This window comes from Antennarius striatus, chromosome 1 (assembly GCF_040054535.1).
Source record: "Antennarius striatus isolate MH-2024 chromosome 1, ASM4005453v1, whole genome shotgun sequence".
Classification (NCBI taxonomy): Eukaryota; Metazoa; Chordata; class Actinopteri; order Lophiiformes; family Antennariidae; genus Antennarius; species Antennarius striatus.
Window position 1 is genome coordinate 11256775 of NC_090776.1, and position 15471 is coordinate 11272245.

General features: G+C 39.8%; 1 protein-coding gene and 1 long non-coding RNA gene across 3 annotated transcripts; one reads left to right on the top strand and one right to left on the bottom strand.

Annotated features, from left to right (window-relative positions):
• Positions 1-1390: 1390 nt before the first annotated feature.
• scamp2l (secretory carrier membrane protein 2, like) lies at positions 1391-14356 on the top strand. The gene is made up of 9 exons (XM_068315258.1): positions 1391-1536; positions 3018-3089; positions 3182-3268; positions 7233-7362; positions 7438-7566; positions 7886-8048; positions 8577-8678; positions 9143-9260; positions 12713-14356. Exons 1-9 carry the CDS (start codon positions 1480-1482, stop codon positions 12857-12859), a joined length of 1005 nt encoding a protein of 334 aa, XP_068171359.1. The 5' UTR covers positions 1391-1479; the 3' UTR covers positions 12860-14356.
• On the bottom strand, positions 3436-15288 carry LOC137595283 (uncharacterized). 2 transcript variants are annotated; one of them, XR_011035415.1, is made up of 4 exons: positions 15197-15288; positions 7260-7301; positions 4699-4835; positions 3436-3761 (listed from the first exon to the last, which is right to left on the bottom strand). It is a non-coding gene; the product is annotated as an uncharacterized lncRNA (long non-coding RNA). The 2 variants fall into 2 exon arrangements; XR_011035414.1 differs by having other exon boundaries at positions 3436-3800.
• Positions 15289-15471: the final 183 nt, after the last annotated feature.

The following is a 15471-nucleotide window of genomic DNA, read 5'->3' on the forward strand; positions in this document are numbered from 1 at the left end:
CAGAACCCAGTGAGTATTATAACCCTAAGGTTACTGTTGCCACTCTCGGGTAAATTAAATACTTAGATTCCTTCCTTTTGGCAGAAATGATCATAGGGACCATGTTTTGTTTTGGGTTTTTTCCTACTTTTGTTCATCCTCCAGGTGCAGCTGCTATCCTGGAAAGTCATTTGACTGTTGCACTTGAGAGAACAGGATGTACTTTACCCAGGAGTCATGTTCTTCCCATTTTTATTGTCACAGAAATGGCAATCTGTGGTCGGCAGACAATTTCCCCAATGCAGCCAGCAAATGGTTTCACAGGTATAGTAATTATATGTAGAGAAAACGGTAAACACTGAATTTCATTGATACTGAGTGAGTCCAAGCCAATTTATCATCACTAGCAAGAAATAGATGTAAAAACAGATAAGGGCAGTGAATGCAACAACTGTAAGGGGCAGAAAAATAACAATTATAAAAAATAGCTTGCCCAGCGTTTGAGGACATCAAGCCATGTCCACCTGTAATGAAAAGGAAATATAAACAACCTCTGAGGTAAGTTTAGATTCTGTGCTGAGGTTTCAGAATAAAGAATATAAATTTACATCAGTCATGAGAAAATTTAAATATCTTTGCTCCTAAAATTATATATTCCATGCATTGTTCATCTCCTTATTTACCATTGTATGTCCTGTCATCTCTATATAGATCAGCTGGCATTTTCTTAACAATCGTTCATGCTGTTATTTTATGTATACAGTATAGAACACTTTTCATGCGAGAGTCAGACTTATTTCAGTGACAGTATTAAAGGATCACCACATGCAATGGTTAGAATTTTGTTTGGATAAATTACAAACCTCACCTTCAAAATGTAAAGTAATGTGCTATTCAAGAAAAGTTAACAGGAAAAGTAAAACCATGTCTATTAACAATTGCAATACCATAGTCATAAAAGAATCACGTGATCTTAATTGGCGACGCATTCAAGTACACATTAGTTAAATGGTGACTGAGGCTGCATTTAATTCTGTACTGCTTAGTGGTTGAACCTCTGATATGAGATCATAATCACAGGTTGAATTATGTTTTGTGTCTTTATCTAAAGTTGTAGTGGTGACTAAAAACCTACTATATGCACTTGGTGTAGAATCATCTTTAGTTTACTTTTCCTTGTGTCCGACGGCAATAAAAGCACCTTCAGAGTTCCACCACAGTTAAGGTGAGTTTCTAACTTTTGCCACTAAAGACCGGATGCGATTTACAACAGGCGGTGCATGAAGCGACATTTGAAACCGACTGAAATTTACTTACAAGAAGTTAATTTTGTTTTTTAGAAATTACTTTGGCTCTAATTCACAGACGTCCTCGAACGACGACTTTGCGCATGCGCAAAGGCCCAGTTTCACGGCAGCCCCATCGGAAGCAGCTGCTGTCTGTCGCCGCCGGAGAGAAGCGAGCTGTCGCGTCTGCGTTCAAAATAAACTTTTCTCCACAATGTCGGGATATGACAGCAACCCCTTCGTTGACCCGGTGGACATAAATCCGTTCCAAGTGAGTGTTTTCTCCTTTCTCCGATGTGTTTTTCGTAGACAGGTGAATAGTGACAGATATGCGCTCCAACAAAACCTGTTTGGTCGGTTCCTGGGTTTGGCCTTGGTATTTCCTGATAATTATTATTAGTATTGAACAAAAATTACGTCTTAAAGTGAAAATAAGCTCTTTAAAATAGATTAGTTGCACAAATCGCTCAATATTCGGGGTATTTTGGGGGCTCCTGACTCACCTGTGCAGGTAAGCACAGCGGGAACAGGTGCCTGTCGGTATTCGACGGTCCGCCTCTGATGTTGGGCTTCATGGCGGAGTTTTAGCTTCACAACATCTGGTGTGTGTTTGTTGTGTGTTTGTCTTTTAACGGGAGTTTCTCCCCCCGGTGTTTCCACAGCTAGTGTTTCTAGTGGTGGCCATGATGGTGGAAGGTTAACACAAACACCTTTCCCTTTTTACAAACTTGACAAACGACATTTTTCACTGAGACACAGACATTATCCAGGACCAACACTGTTAATAGTCGGTGTCTCTTCCTGGATCATTTAACTGTTTATTCTTATGTACAGAGTAGGATATTGTTGTACCTTTTACTTCATTATATTTTTATGACAGCGTTACTCTTTACTGTTCAGATTCAATTTTCTATTCTTGTACAGGAGTAGTTTCGTTTAAATAATATGAATTTATTGTGAATTTATTTGCTCATAAACTAATTATTTATTATTCATTCTTAAGGCAAACCCAACTTCCCCAACTGCAACTTAAAGCAGGAGATAATTTTTGCTAATATATAATTTACTGGAGCATAAGTAGAATAAACTGTTCTGTAAATTACCTTCTCATCCGACTGACCCCTGAAAACACAAACCAGCACTCGCCCATTCACACTGATTTCCATCCAGGTGGCAGAACCTGCTCTGCAAGGCATCAGCTGCTGATCTGGACCTCGTGATGAGATGTGTGGGGCATTAGGGTGTACACCGTTACTATGCATAGATTATCTGACAGGGTTTGGTAGAAGGACTGGACGTGAAGTGGGGAAGAACCCATGAGGTGTTGGGATTGTGAGGAAGGCTCAGAGGAATGTTATCACGCTCTGACATCAGACCGGTCTACCTGGTGCTACTAGACACTCAAACGTGTCATTTCAGGTGTAGACATTTTCAGTTTCACTGGAGGACGATACGATTGTAGCTTGTAATGCAGTTTCTACAGATATTTTGAGGAAAGCCTATAATTTTTAATGTAATTCCTCATAGAGCAATGGAGGATTTAAACATTTAACAGTAAATGTTTAAACTTTGTCAGTACCAGCCATGAGAAGCAGGTCATCCACCTGTATGTGTTGAATAAAATGCATATTGGACATCCCTAGTGTTTTCACAGTAGGGTGTTGCTGTCATGATGTATCTTCATTATTTGAACACTATATTTTGAACCATAAAATTCATCTTCACCCCACTTACATTTAATTTGTTTTACAGGATGCTTCAATCACACAAGCCACCCAAGGAGTGGAAAAGATTGACGAGTACAACCCCTTTTCTTCACGGACGGTCAGCTGCTTTGTTTTCTCATAACTGTACGGCTGTAGCATTATTGACAGGTTGTTCAGGTCTTTAAAAAGCTGCATCGTTCTACTTCAAAGAGCCACCACTCTGACACGACCATCCCCATCTCTGAGCAGTCCTCTCAGCCCGCCGTCCTGCAGACCTCCGTGGAGCAGAGCCCAAAGGTCAGTCAGACTCACACATTAAATAGGATTCTGGTACATTTTAGCCATTTCAGCCACATCATCGTCTGACCTATGGAAAAGTCAGATATGATGCACTCCCTTTAAACTGTAAAACTGCACGTGAAACTTACTATGCAAATTGTGTGCAAGATAAATTTATTTGACATATATTACAGTTAGGGCACGGTGGCGCAGTTGTTAGCACTGCCGCCTCACAACACGGCGGACCCGGTGTCGAGTCCCGCTCTGTGCGGAGTTCACATGCTCTCCCTGTGTCTGCGTGGGTTCTCTCTGGGTTCTCCGGCTTCCTCCCACCTCCGAAAGCATGCACTTCAGGTTGATTGGCCGTTCCAAATTGCCCGTTGGAATGAGTGTGTGTGTGCATGGTTGTATGTCTTTGTGTGTGGCTCCGCGGTGCGCTGGCGTCGTGCCCAGAGTGTCCTTGGCCTTACGCTCTCTGCTGCCGAGATAGGCTCCGGCTCCCCGTGACCCGCTGCGGCAGATATAGCGGTGGTAATCTGAAGATGACTGACTATATTACAGTTAAAAAACATCTTGTGTATTTATAGTATTATTCACATTTTTCTTTTATTCATATATGGAAAATAACATGAACAGTAGAACAATGTAAACATGAAGAACTTGACGACAACAAGGAAGGAGCTGCGGTCAATCCACACAGGCCTGAAGTAGAGGTAAGATCTTAAGCCCGAGTCCAAGCCTGACCCAACCTGAAATTCTGGCCGGATCGGGCTCAAAAAGTCATTAATTACGTTCGGGTCGGGTTTCAATACCGTCGGGCTCGGGTCAGGTCGGGCTGGATTTTTTTTGGACTCGGGCTCGGGCTTAAAATCTTATGATCCAAGCCCGACCCGGCCGGAACTTTTTAAATAAATATATATTTATATATTATGTATCTCAAACGATCTATGGGTATTAAACTAAGGAATACCATTATAAAATAAATAATTTAGGTAAAACATAGAAGGCGCTGTATGAGAAACATCCATCTATAATACCTGCTCCGTTCCCTCAGTGCGTCAGCTGTATTTTCTTCTGTCACTTTACCTTTCCGATCGTATACGCATTGAAAGTAGAGGTAAGATCTTGAGCCTGAATCCGAGCCTGAAAGTCGGGCCACGTCGGGCTCAAAATGTCAATAATTACGGTCGGGTCAGGCTTTAATACCCTTGGGCTCGGTTCGGTCGGGCTGAATTTTTTAGGCCCAGTCTTACCTCTAGCCTGAAGTATGACTCAGTCGTCCGTTTAAAACCACACAGGTTGACACACACCAGGAATTTATCTCACAATAAATATTAACCAGAAGGAAAAATGATGTGAAATTGATTGTGGCTTGTGAAACTGACTGACTAGTGTTGTAACGTTTATTTAAATTCAGCTGCAATGTCTGAGTCATTGTGTGTGCTTACCAGGAGTAGCGGGAGTGTGTCTGAGTCGCCCTTGCTGAGGAATTCTCCGATAGTTAATCTTTCTTCAGGTGGCCGGAAACTCCGTTTCCCTCCGCTGCTGTGTGTGTCCGCACTTTATTCCTGCAGTTGTTCTGTTTCTGATTTGAAAGGAAAAACTGTCAGATGGTTCATTTCTCTCAACCTTACACACAATCGTATGCTTGGCTATTTATGGGAGGAGTTCTGCCGAGTAAATGTTTTGTTAACATACTTGATTTTGATAATAATGCTATATCACAGTCTGAACGCCGTACAGCAGAAGTGGAACAGTGGCAGCGCTTTTTCACTAACTTACTATATAAAAATTAAGTTTTGATTGTCAGTTCAACTGTTTTATTTTTAGATCATTGTACTGTGGTTGACAGTAAGGATCAAGTACTGTTTGTATGCAGGGTTTCAATATAAATATTCTGACAATCAAATAGTCAAAAAGGAAATACTACGTGCTCAGCAGTAGCATTATACAAAAAGAAATGAGATATCTCTTAAATAAATAACTTTCGTTTTTTAAACAAACATGTTTGTTTAAATCAGTGGCGGCTGCTTGTCTTTCGAGGAGGGGAGACTCATTGTCAGGCGACATCATAAAACTTTAATGTATGTGTAATTTCTAACCTCAAATGGGAATCAGATAATATTCTGTGTGTGTGTGTGTGTGTGTTTCCCGTTGGACATGCAGTGATCACATGTGCAGTGCAGAATTATTAGGCAAGTTGTATTTTTGAGGATTAATTTTTATTATTGGAAAAAGAACCATGTTCTTAATTAAACTAAAAGACTCATTAATATCAAGGCTGAATATTTTTGGAAGTTGGAGTGGGGCTTTTTTAGTTTTAGCTATTTTAGGAGGATATCTGTGTATGCAGGTGACTATTACTGTGCATAATTATTAGACAACTTCACAAAAAACAAATATATACCCATTTCAATTACTTATTTTCACCAGTGAAACCAATATAACAGCTCAACATTCACAAATATACATTTCTGACATTCAAAAACAAAACAAAAACAAATCAGTGACCAATATAGCCATCTTTCTTTGCAAGGACACTTAAAAGCCTACCATTCATGGATTCTGTCAGTGTTTTGATCTGTTCACGATCAACATTGTGTGCAGCAGCAACCACGGCCTCCCAGACACTGTTCGGAGAGGTGTACTCTTTTCCCTCCTTGTAAATCTCACATATGATGAGGGACCACAGGTTCTCTATGGGGTTCAGATCAGGTGAAAAAGGAGGTAATGTCATTAGTTTTTCTTCTTTCAGACCCTTTCTACAAGCCACGCTGTGGAGTACTTGAATGCGTGTAATGGAGCATTGTCCTGTATGAAAATCATGTTTTTCTTGAAGGATGCAGACTTCTTCCTGTACCACTGCTTGAAGAAGGTGTATCTCAGAAACTGGCAGTAGGACTGGGAGTTGAGCTTGACTCCATTCTCAACCCAAAAAGGCCCCACACGCTCATCTTTAATGATACCAGCCCATACCAGTACCCCACCTCCACCTTGCTGGTGTCTGAGTCAGACTGGAGCTCTCTGCCCTTTACCGATCCAGCCACGGGCCCTTCCATCTGGCCCATCAAGTTTCATTCTCATTTCATCAGTCCATAAAACCTTAGAAAAATCAGTCTTGAATGTTTCTTGGTCCAGTCTTGACGTTTCAGCTTGTGTGTCTTGTTCAGTGGTGGTCGTTTATCAGCCTTTCTTACCTTAGCCATGTCTGAGTATTGCACACCTTATGCTTTTGGGCACTCCAGTGATGTTGCAGCTCTGAAATATGGCAAAACTGGTGGCAAGTGGCATTTTCACAGCTGCACGCTTGACTTTTCACAGTTCATGGGCAATTATTTTGTGTCTTTTTTTTTCCACACGCTTCTTGCGACCCTGTTGACTATTTTGAATAAAACGCTTGATTGTTCGATGATGACGCTTCAGAAGCTTTGCCACTTTAAGAGTGCTGCATCCCCCTGCAATATATCTCACTATTTTTGACTTTTCAAAGCCTGTCAAGTCCCTCTTCTAGACCCATTTTGCCAAAGGAGAGGAAGTTGCCTAATAATTATGCTCAGTAATAGTCAACTGCACACACAGATACCCTCCTAAAATAGCTAAAACTAAATTAAAAAAAACCACTCCAACTTCCAACAGTATTCAGCTTTGATATTAATGAGTCTTTTGGGTTTATTAAGAACATGGTTGTTGTTCAGTAATAAAATTAATCCTCAAAAATACAACTTGCCTAATCTGCACACCCTGTACAGTGGTCCCTTCCTATAATCCAGTTCACCTCTCACAGATTTTTATTGTAGTTTTGCATGTTTTTTTCTTTTTTACAGTGAGTTATCTTCTGCATCCTGTGTGTTTAAACGATGAAAATGTTAATGCCGGTCAGCGAAAAGTGTATAGAATGTGTAGTGAGAGGTTTTACAGCCTTGAAACATCCATAATAGCTGTAAAAACGTGTTCAGAGTGCATCTCTTCAATCACCCATCAGACAACGGCAGCTGCTGCCCAGGCTGACCTGATCAGAAAGCAGGAGGAGCTGGAGAAGAAGGCAGCTGACCTGGAGAAGAGGGAGCAGGAATTTCAGAACAGGACTAACATTGGTTCCACAAACACTGGAAGTAAGTTGCTGTAAACTCAAATTGTGCATGCAAAGTGACAGTGTAATCCAGACTGAAATCTTCCTGCTTTGGCAGCTAAAGTGAACAACTGGCCTCCTCTTCCCAACTTCTTCCCCGTGAAGCCGTGCTTCTACCAGGACTTCGATCAGGAGATCCCAGATGACTACCGCAGGATCTGCAAAAGGATGTATTACCTCTGGATGTGTATGTAACCAGACCTGTGTATGTGGGCGTGCTTGCGTGCGGGTCTGTGTCTATGTCTGTTTGCCTGTGTGGATGGTTGTCCTCGTTAGTGTTTATTTTCTGAACACAAAGTGAGTTTTTCTCAATATAATCTAATGATTTTATAAGTAAATAAGTTTAAAACTGAGGTGTATGATGTCAGGGTTACCACATGATGGCATCCATCCATCACTTTACAGAAGAGTCATTATTTATAACATTGAGTAAATCTGTTTCGGTCATTGTGATTATTCTTGATATAGGAGGTGATGGGCCCAGCTCACTGGTTTCCTCTCTCTAGTCCACAGCGTAACTCTGTTTCTCAACGTGCTCGGCTGCCTGGCTTACTTCACTGCAGAATCTGACAAGGCTGGTGTTGACTTCGGTCTGTCCATCCTCTGGTTCATCCTCTTCACCCCGGTGTCCTTCATCTGCTGGTACAGGCCTGTCTACAAGGCCTTCAGGTTCGCTGATTCAGTACCCTTCAGCCTGATGATCAGCTATTCCTTTGACTTACTCTTCTTTACGGGGCTGGCTATGACATTGTTGTTGTGCAAACAGCAAGAAATGTTGTCATGCAGATAAAGTAGTTAGCAGTGTTAGGGTTTTTTGTGTTTGTTTGTTCTTGATGAACCGCCTACACGTGAAAGAGTGTATACAGCCGCTTCCATTACTAATACACGAAGATGTTGATATCCTTTTTATTCCTTTAAATTTCAGTGTCATTTCATTGAAAAGTAGTTTTTTCCTTATGATATATTTTCAAGACAGAAGCAGCACACATTCCTTCACTGGCCTCAATATAAGTGATATTGTAATGTTTGAAAAAAATAAGTTTCTTCAAAGGACTCATTTCTTCCATTTGAGGACAACCTTCACTATATATATATATTTTTATTTTTTTTTATTTTATTTTTTTTTATTTATTTATTTTTATCCACTGAAACACCTGCTCAGTAAGTGTAACATCTGTTGTTGTTTTTCCTCTCTAGGGCGGACAGCTCCTTCAGCTTCTTCTTCTTCTTTTTTGTTTTTTTCTTCCAAGTGGCTGTGTACATCATCCAGAGTGTGGGGATCCCACGCTGGGGAAACAGGTCAGTGGGAGCCTCTTTAGTCAAACATTCATGTGGATGTTAGTTGTGATGGTGAGTTTTAACGCTCGTGACAGGTTTTGTGGTGCTAACTAGAGACTTCCTGTTGGCGTCAGTATGTATTCTTGTGGGCTTTGAACAGATTGGTAGTGGCTGTGCATGGGCCTGTCTTTCTTCATTCACTTCTGCATCTCTTTGACAGATTCCTGCTACTCTGACTTGTCTGGGTGGCGGCTTTGTAAGTGCAGGACTTTTCTCTTTGGGTTACTTTTATAAGTTTTGTAATATATTACAATATTCCTTTTCCCATCATTCAGTTTTTTCAGCTTTGTGCTTTTCCTTTGGTCAAGGTTAGATTTTGTCTCATGTCTCTCTGTACAAGTTATTTTCGTAACTTTTTCAAAAATATCAGTATTCTGTGCACATGGTCAAGAGAAACTTGAACACTTTGCTTCTGTTGTTGGCAGTGGTTGGATCTCATCCATCAGTATGATAAAACAAAATTTGGCTGTGGCTGTGATCATGATGGTCGTGGCTGGGTTTTTCACAGTTAACGCGGTCCTGGCTATCATCCTACTGAAAATGGTATGTTGATGTAAAACTCTTCACAAGAAGGAATACTGAGCCGTGTCATGTGTTTATTCAGATAGTGTGCCTATCATATGGATATCAATCAGTCAAGTTAAACTGATTGTGTGTTCTATGCCATAAATATAATTTTGATTTTTTTTAATTATCTACATGTTCTGCTTGTTTATGTCAAATTAAATATGGTGGCTAGGAAGCAGTCAGAGAGCACCTACAGATCCTTCTCAAAAAATTAGCATAACGTGATAAAGTTCATTACTTTCTGTAATGTACTGACAAACATTAGACTGCCATATATTTGAGATTCATTACACACAGCTGAAGTAGTTCAAGCCTTTTATTGTTTTAATATTGATGATTTCTGCAAAAAAGTAAAGAAAAAACAAAAATCCCTATCTAAAAAAATTAGCATATTTCATCCGACCAATAAAAAAAATGTTTTTAATTAAAAAAAGTCAACTAAGTCAAGTAATTATGTTCAGTTATGCACTCAATACTTGGTCGGGAATCCTTTTGCAGAAATGACTGCTTCAATGCGGCGTGTTATGGAGGCCCAGGATGCTTTGATAGCGGCCTTAAACTCATCCACAGTGTTGGGTCTGGTGTCTAAACTTCCTCTGCACAATATCCCACAGATTCTAGATAGGGTTCAGGTCAGGAGAGTTGGCAGGCCAATTGAGCACAGTAATAACATGGTCTGTAAACCATTTACCAGTGGTTTTGGCACTACGAGCAGCTGCCAGGTCGTGCTGAAAAATGAAATCTTCATATCCATAAAGCTTTTCAGCAGATGGAAGCATGAAGTGCTCAAAATCTCCTGATAGCTGCATTGACCCTGCCCTTGATAAAACTCATTGACCAACACCAGCAGCTGACATGGCCCCCCAGACCATCATTGACTGTGGGTACTTGATACTGGACTTGAGGCATTTTGGCATGTCCTTCTCCCCAGTCTTCCTCCAGACTCTGGCACCTTGATTTCTGAATGACACGCAAAATTTGCTTTCATCTGAAAAAAGTACTTTGGACCTCTAAGTTACAGTCCAGTGCTGCGTCTCTGTAGCCCAGGTCAGGCGCTTCTGCCGCTGTTTCTGGTTCAAAAGTGGCTTGAGCTGAGGAATGCAGCACCTGTATCCCATTTCCTGAACACGCCTGTGCAGTGGCTGTAGATGTTTCTACTCCAGACTCAGTCCACTGCTTCTGCAGGTCCCCAAAGGTCTGGAATCGGCCCTTCTCCACAATCTTTCTCAGGGTCCAGTCACATCTTCTGGTTGTGCGGTGTTTTCTGCCACACTTTTTCCTTCCCACAGACTTCCCATTGAGGTGCCATGATACAGCACTATGGGAACAGCCTATTCGCTCAGAAATTTGTGTCTTACCCTCGTGCTTGAGGGTGTCAATGATGGCCTTCTGGACAGCAGTCAGGTCAGCAGTCTTACCCATGATTGCGGTTTTGAGTAATGAACCAGGCTGGGAGTTTGTAAAGGCCTCAGAAATCTTTTGCAAGTGTTTAGAGTTAATTCGTTGATTCAAATGTTTAGGTTAATAGCTTGTGTAAGGTACCTTTTCATGATATGTCAATTTTTTGAGATAGGAATTTTGGGATTTCATGAGCTGTATGCGAAAATCATCAGTATTAAAACAATAAAGACCTTAAATATTTCAGTTGGTGTGCACTGAATTGAAAATATATGAAAGTTTAATTTTTATCATTACATTATGGAAAAGAATTAACTTCATCACAATATGCTAATTTTTTGAGAAGGCCCTGTAGTTCCACCAAGTCTGAATAATCCGTGATGTCTGATACTTTAAGGATAAAAATGTTTCAAAATTTGCATCTAGACATAAATCTAAAAATACACTGATACCTCTACTTACGAATGTCTCTACTTACGAAATTTCCTACTTACAAAATTTCTCAACAGGAAAATATTACTTCTACTTACGAAAGAAATTTCGACTTACGTAATGTAAAAACACAGTATCAACTGGTACTCGAATCTCCCACAGTTTCCTAAACGAAACATTCTCATATTAGCCTTTGGTAATAGTCAAAGGCTAATAGGTAATAGCCTTTGGCTATTACCTATTACGTATCCTCCTGGCATCCCATTGGCTAAGAGGGATGCCACTCCACCTCTGTGTGGAGCTAGATCGGTGCTTATGGAGTGTTCAGCATTCGGCACTCGACCCGTGAGGTAGTCTGATAGTTTTGCGCAAATACAATAACTGTTTGAGTACGTATTCGCTATGGACCCCAAGAAAGTGACTGAGAAAAGAGGAAAAGAAAAGACGAAGAAAAGAGTTTTTTTGTCCATACAAACAAAGCAAGAGATCATAGAAAAGCATAAGAAAGGGATGCGTTTGGTTGATCTCGCCAAAGAATATAGCCGTAATGCATCTACAATCGCCACGTTATTAAAACAAAAGGAAGTTTAAGGCATGGCGTGGGTGGTTGGAGAATTTCAGAAGGAGGACTGGAATTCACTCTGTTGTTCAGCATGGTGAGATAGGAGCGCATGAACCAAAGAGGGCAAAAAAAAAATGGGGATAGCGGTTAAAAGGTAAATGACCGTCATTATTAGTTTTTACTCTATTACTCTATATTACGGTTTTGATGCATTTTTATGCTTTATCAAACATTTATGTCACAATTTTTGTGGGTTTGGAACGGATTAGGGCATTTGCATGGAAAACGTGTCTACTTACGAAATTTTCTACCTACGTAATTTCTTCCGGAACCAATTAATTTCGTAAGTAGAGGTACCACTGTATTCCTGGTACAAGGCAATCATCAACTATTGCCATTCGACTAAGCAGTTCGTAAGAACCTTTTAAGAGCCTCTGAACCACATTAAAGCAACTCACCAAATTTCATTGACACTTGAATTAAAAGAAAACTTTGTACATTTATAAATATGTTGTGTACAATTCCTCCCTGTTGACAACTGAGATGGTTTATTGAGTGGGAGAAGACAGGCAGATTTGTTGAATGTGTGTTCATGAAGAAAATTTGTTCCATTTTGTTTTATTTGGCCATTTTTGCTGGGAACTGTATAAACCAGTCTTCCTGTCTGAGATGCGAAGACAAAAGGTATTTACTGAGAAAGAAGAGTTTGTAGCATTTTGTTTCCTCTTCTTTTTTCTTTTTACAGGTTTTTGTTAGTTTATGTGATTATTTCCTTATTTTAATTAGTTTTTTGTTTTTCCTCTCGACGATGTGTTTTTGTTTCTTCTAAGTGGTAGACACTAAAAACACCTAAATCAATTCCTCATAACTAGCGACTGGAAGTATGAGCTCCTTTGTAGACACAACTTGTCTCACTCTGAAACCTTTTTAACTCCTTACAGGTTGACCATGAGAGTTGACATTTTTTTCCAATCTTGTCTATTTACAAATCCCCAACTGGCCTAATGTCTCTGCATCCTGTTTCATATTGTCCCAGGTCCATGGTAAGTACAGGAGGACAGGGGCCAGTTTCACCAAGGCCCAGCAGGAGTTCTCCCAGGGAGTCATGACTAACCGAAGTGTCCAGACTGTTGCAGCAGGGGCTGCCACCTCGGTTGCACAAGGAGCTTTCGGCAGGAGTTAGGGTAACTGGACTGTTTCCACACGCTTGGTGCCTCAGGGTAGTCTAATCTGTGACCAACATACCGGACCAACCAAATCCAATGTTCCTCAGTGGGTTTAAGGGCAGGGGTTGAAAATATCTTGAAAAGGACAAAGAAAATCAAGTGGTGTCCTCGCTGTCTACTGACAAGGGCTTAAAGAGAAGACAAGTGTGTAAGGATTTAATCATGTCTTCATTGTTACTGAACCCTCATGTGTTCTAAAGACATGTTACCAAGTTATTCTGGGAGATGTAGAAGCTTCAAAATGAAGGAGGTGCAGTCAAAACAAGGTGTATGCAGACGTCATTCCAACGAAAAAGCATTTGATTCAGATGAAGAACGTAAATATGATCTGTGTGTCTGAACGGGGCTGGGTTTAACACAAAAGTACATCTATTTGAATTCCGTCTTTAGTGAAGTTACAGGTATTAGTTTTTTTCTATCATGGCTCATATAGAATTATAGAATAGAACATATAGAGGCTTCAAAAAGAAAATGCACAGGGTTGGTATTATATAAAATGCATACTTGACATGAGAATGTTACACCGTCACCAAATCCTGGATCCATGGATTGGACAGATATTTATTATTTTGTCTTGAGAGCGGCTTGTAGATTGTTACAGGTTTAGAACTGTTCTGCCTTATTAACCCTTTCCTACATTCAGTACACCTATTGTCTCAGTCAGTCGGACTGGGTGCCCTGTAAAGTGAGATGTATCCTGTTGCTAGTTACACTACTGAAAAACACAGCTGCTGTTTTACGTTTGTTCACTCTATAAAATAATGTAAAAGCTGGTGATAAATGATGGTGATGGGATGTAGGTTTTTTTCTTTTATTTTTTAAGATCATTGATTTAAATGAAGAGAAACTAAGAACTTCTGATTGCAAAACTTTGAAGGAGGTTTAACTGGAAAAACCCAATTTTATTCCTGTTGTTTTGTAATGAAGACAATTATATTTTTATGTAGCTTGAACACCATTCCAATGAAAGACGAGTGAATTATAGTAGATGTATTATTTAATGATATTTACTTTAAAATGTATTCATGAGCAAAATGAACACTAAAACAGTCAAACGATTCTTTGGACCATAATACATTCAACAACGTCACGCGTTACTGAACATCAGCAGATAGCTTGTATTTGCACCTTCTTTTTGTTGTTTGGTATAAGCGTTTTTTCTTGTGATATATTTATCTATATGCTGACCAGTTCTTTTCCAGTAATACTTTTTCACTAAATTAACATCTTCAAACTCGTGTGACCTACGATCTGTGTGGAGAGTGAAGCTGAATACTGTTGATTATTAGTGATTTATGCAATTGTATTTTTGTCTCTGATTTTGTAACTTTGATTGTCACCAGGTGTGTGTGTTTGTATGTATGTGTGTGTGTGTGTATATATATAGGCAACATATTTAAAACCATTTTACTGGAGGGGTATTTGTCTTCAATCTATTTTGTCTGAATGTTCAAATAAACAAGTTTTTCTTGACAGTTGGACCATTTCTTTACATAACGTAAAATACACATGTACGTCCGCTGATGTCTTCAAGATTGTAGCTACATGGTGGGGTCGTGTTTTCAGTCAGTCAGTTAGTGCTGCATGTTCTCTCGTCTTGTTCTTATGTATTTTTGTCTTCTGTCAGCTGTGATCTCCAGGTGAAGATGACTCTGTTCTGTTGGGGGCTCATCTGTTTCAGTTGTACTAATTCAATCAGGATGAAGTCACTACCAAATGAGCTTTGTGGAGAGAAATCAGAAACCTTTATTTATCCCCTGAAGGGGAAATTGCTTTTTGTCACAGTCACTCCGCAGTAGAAAAAAGTAAAAATTGAGTTCTCTCTTTAAATTAGAATTGAAGAGAGAAGATAAATAACAGAATAAATACAGAACTAAATATAAAGATATATGTATAAATTTATATGTGTAGCATCATCCCTTTGGTCAGAAAAACTTAAAATCTGCCGCGCAGCAGCTTCCGCATTCAGTGGTCACGTGGGCGTCATACGTCATTGTCGACCAATTTAACTTGGCAGCCATAGAACACAATGTGATCCACGACACGATTAACTATAAATATCATGGTTACCTGTCAGGTGAACAGTTGTGTCAACAAAACATCAAGAAAAAACAAAGACAAGGACCTATCCTTTTAGAATACCTTCTATGAAGCCAGGAAGAAGATGGAGAGCACGGATGTACCGGGTCAACATGACCAAGGATTTTCTTGAGTAACTCAAGACATGAATTAATTATCCATTAAACCTTGGAAATTCAGAATAAATACAATGGGTTGTCCGAAAGTGATCTTACCTTCAAATCTCTTTGGAAATCATCAGGATGCTTATGACAGATCTTCAGATCCTTGGTCATATTGATCCGGTTTATCCGTGCTCTCCATCTCCTTCCTAGCTTCCCAGAAGGTATTCCAAAGAAGGATAAGTCCTTGTCTTTGTTTTATCTTGATGTTCCCCGGTATCTTAAGTGGGCAGTCACAGGTGTTTTGCTTGCAGTGTTAGGTTAAAAAAAAAAAGAGGAATAATTTGTGAATGGTTCTATCGAGAACTGACAAAAGGGACTCGGTATAT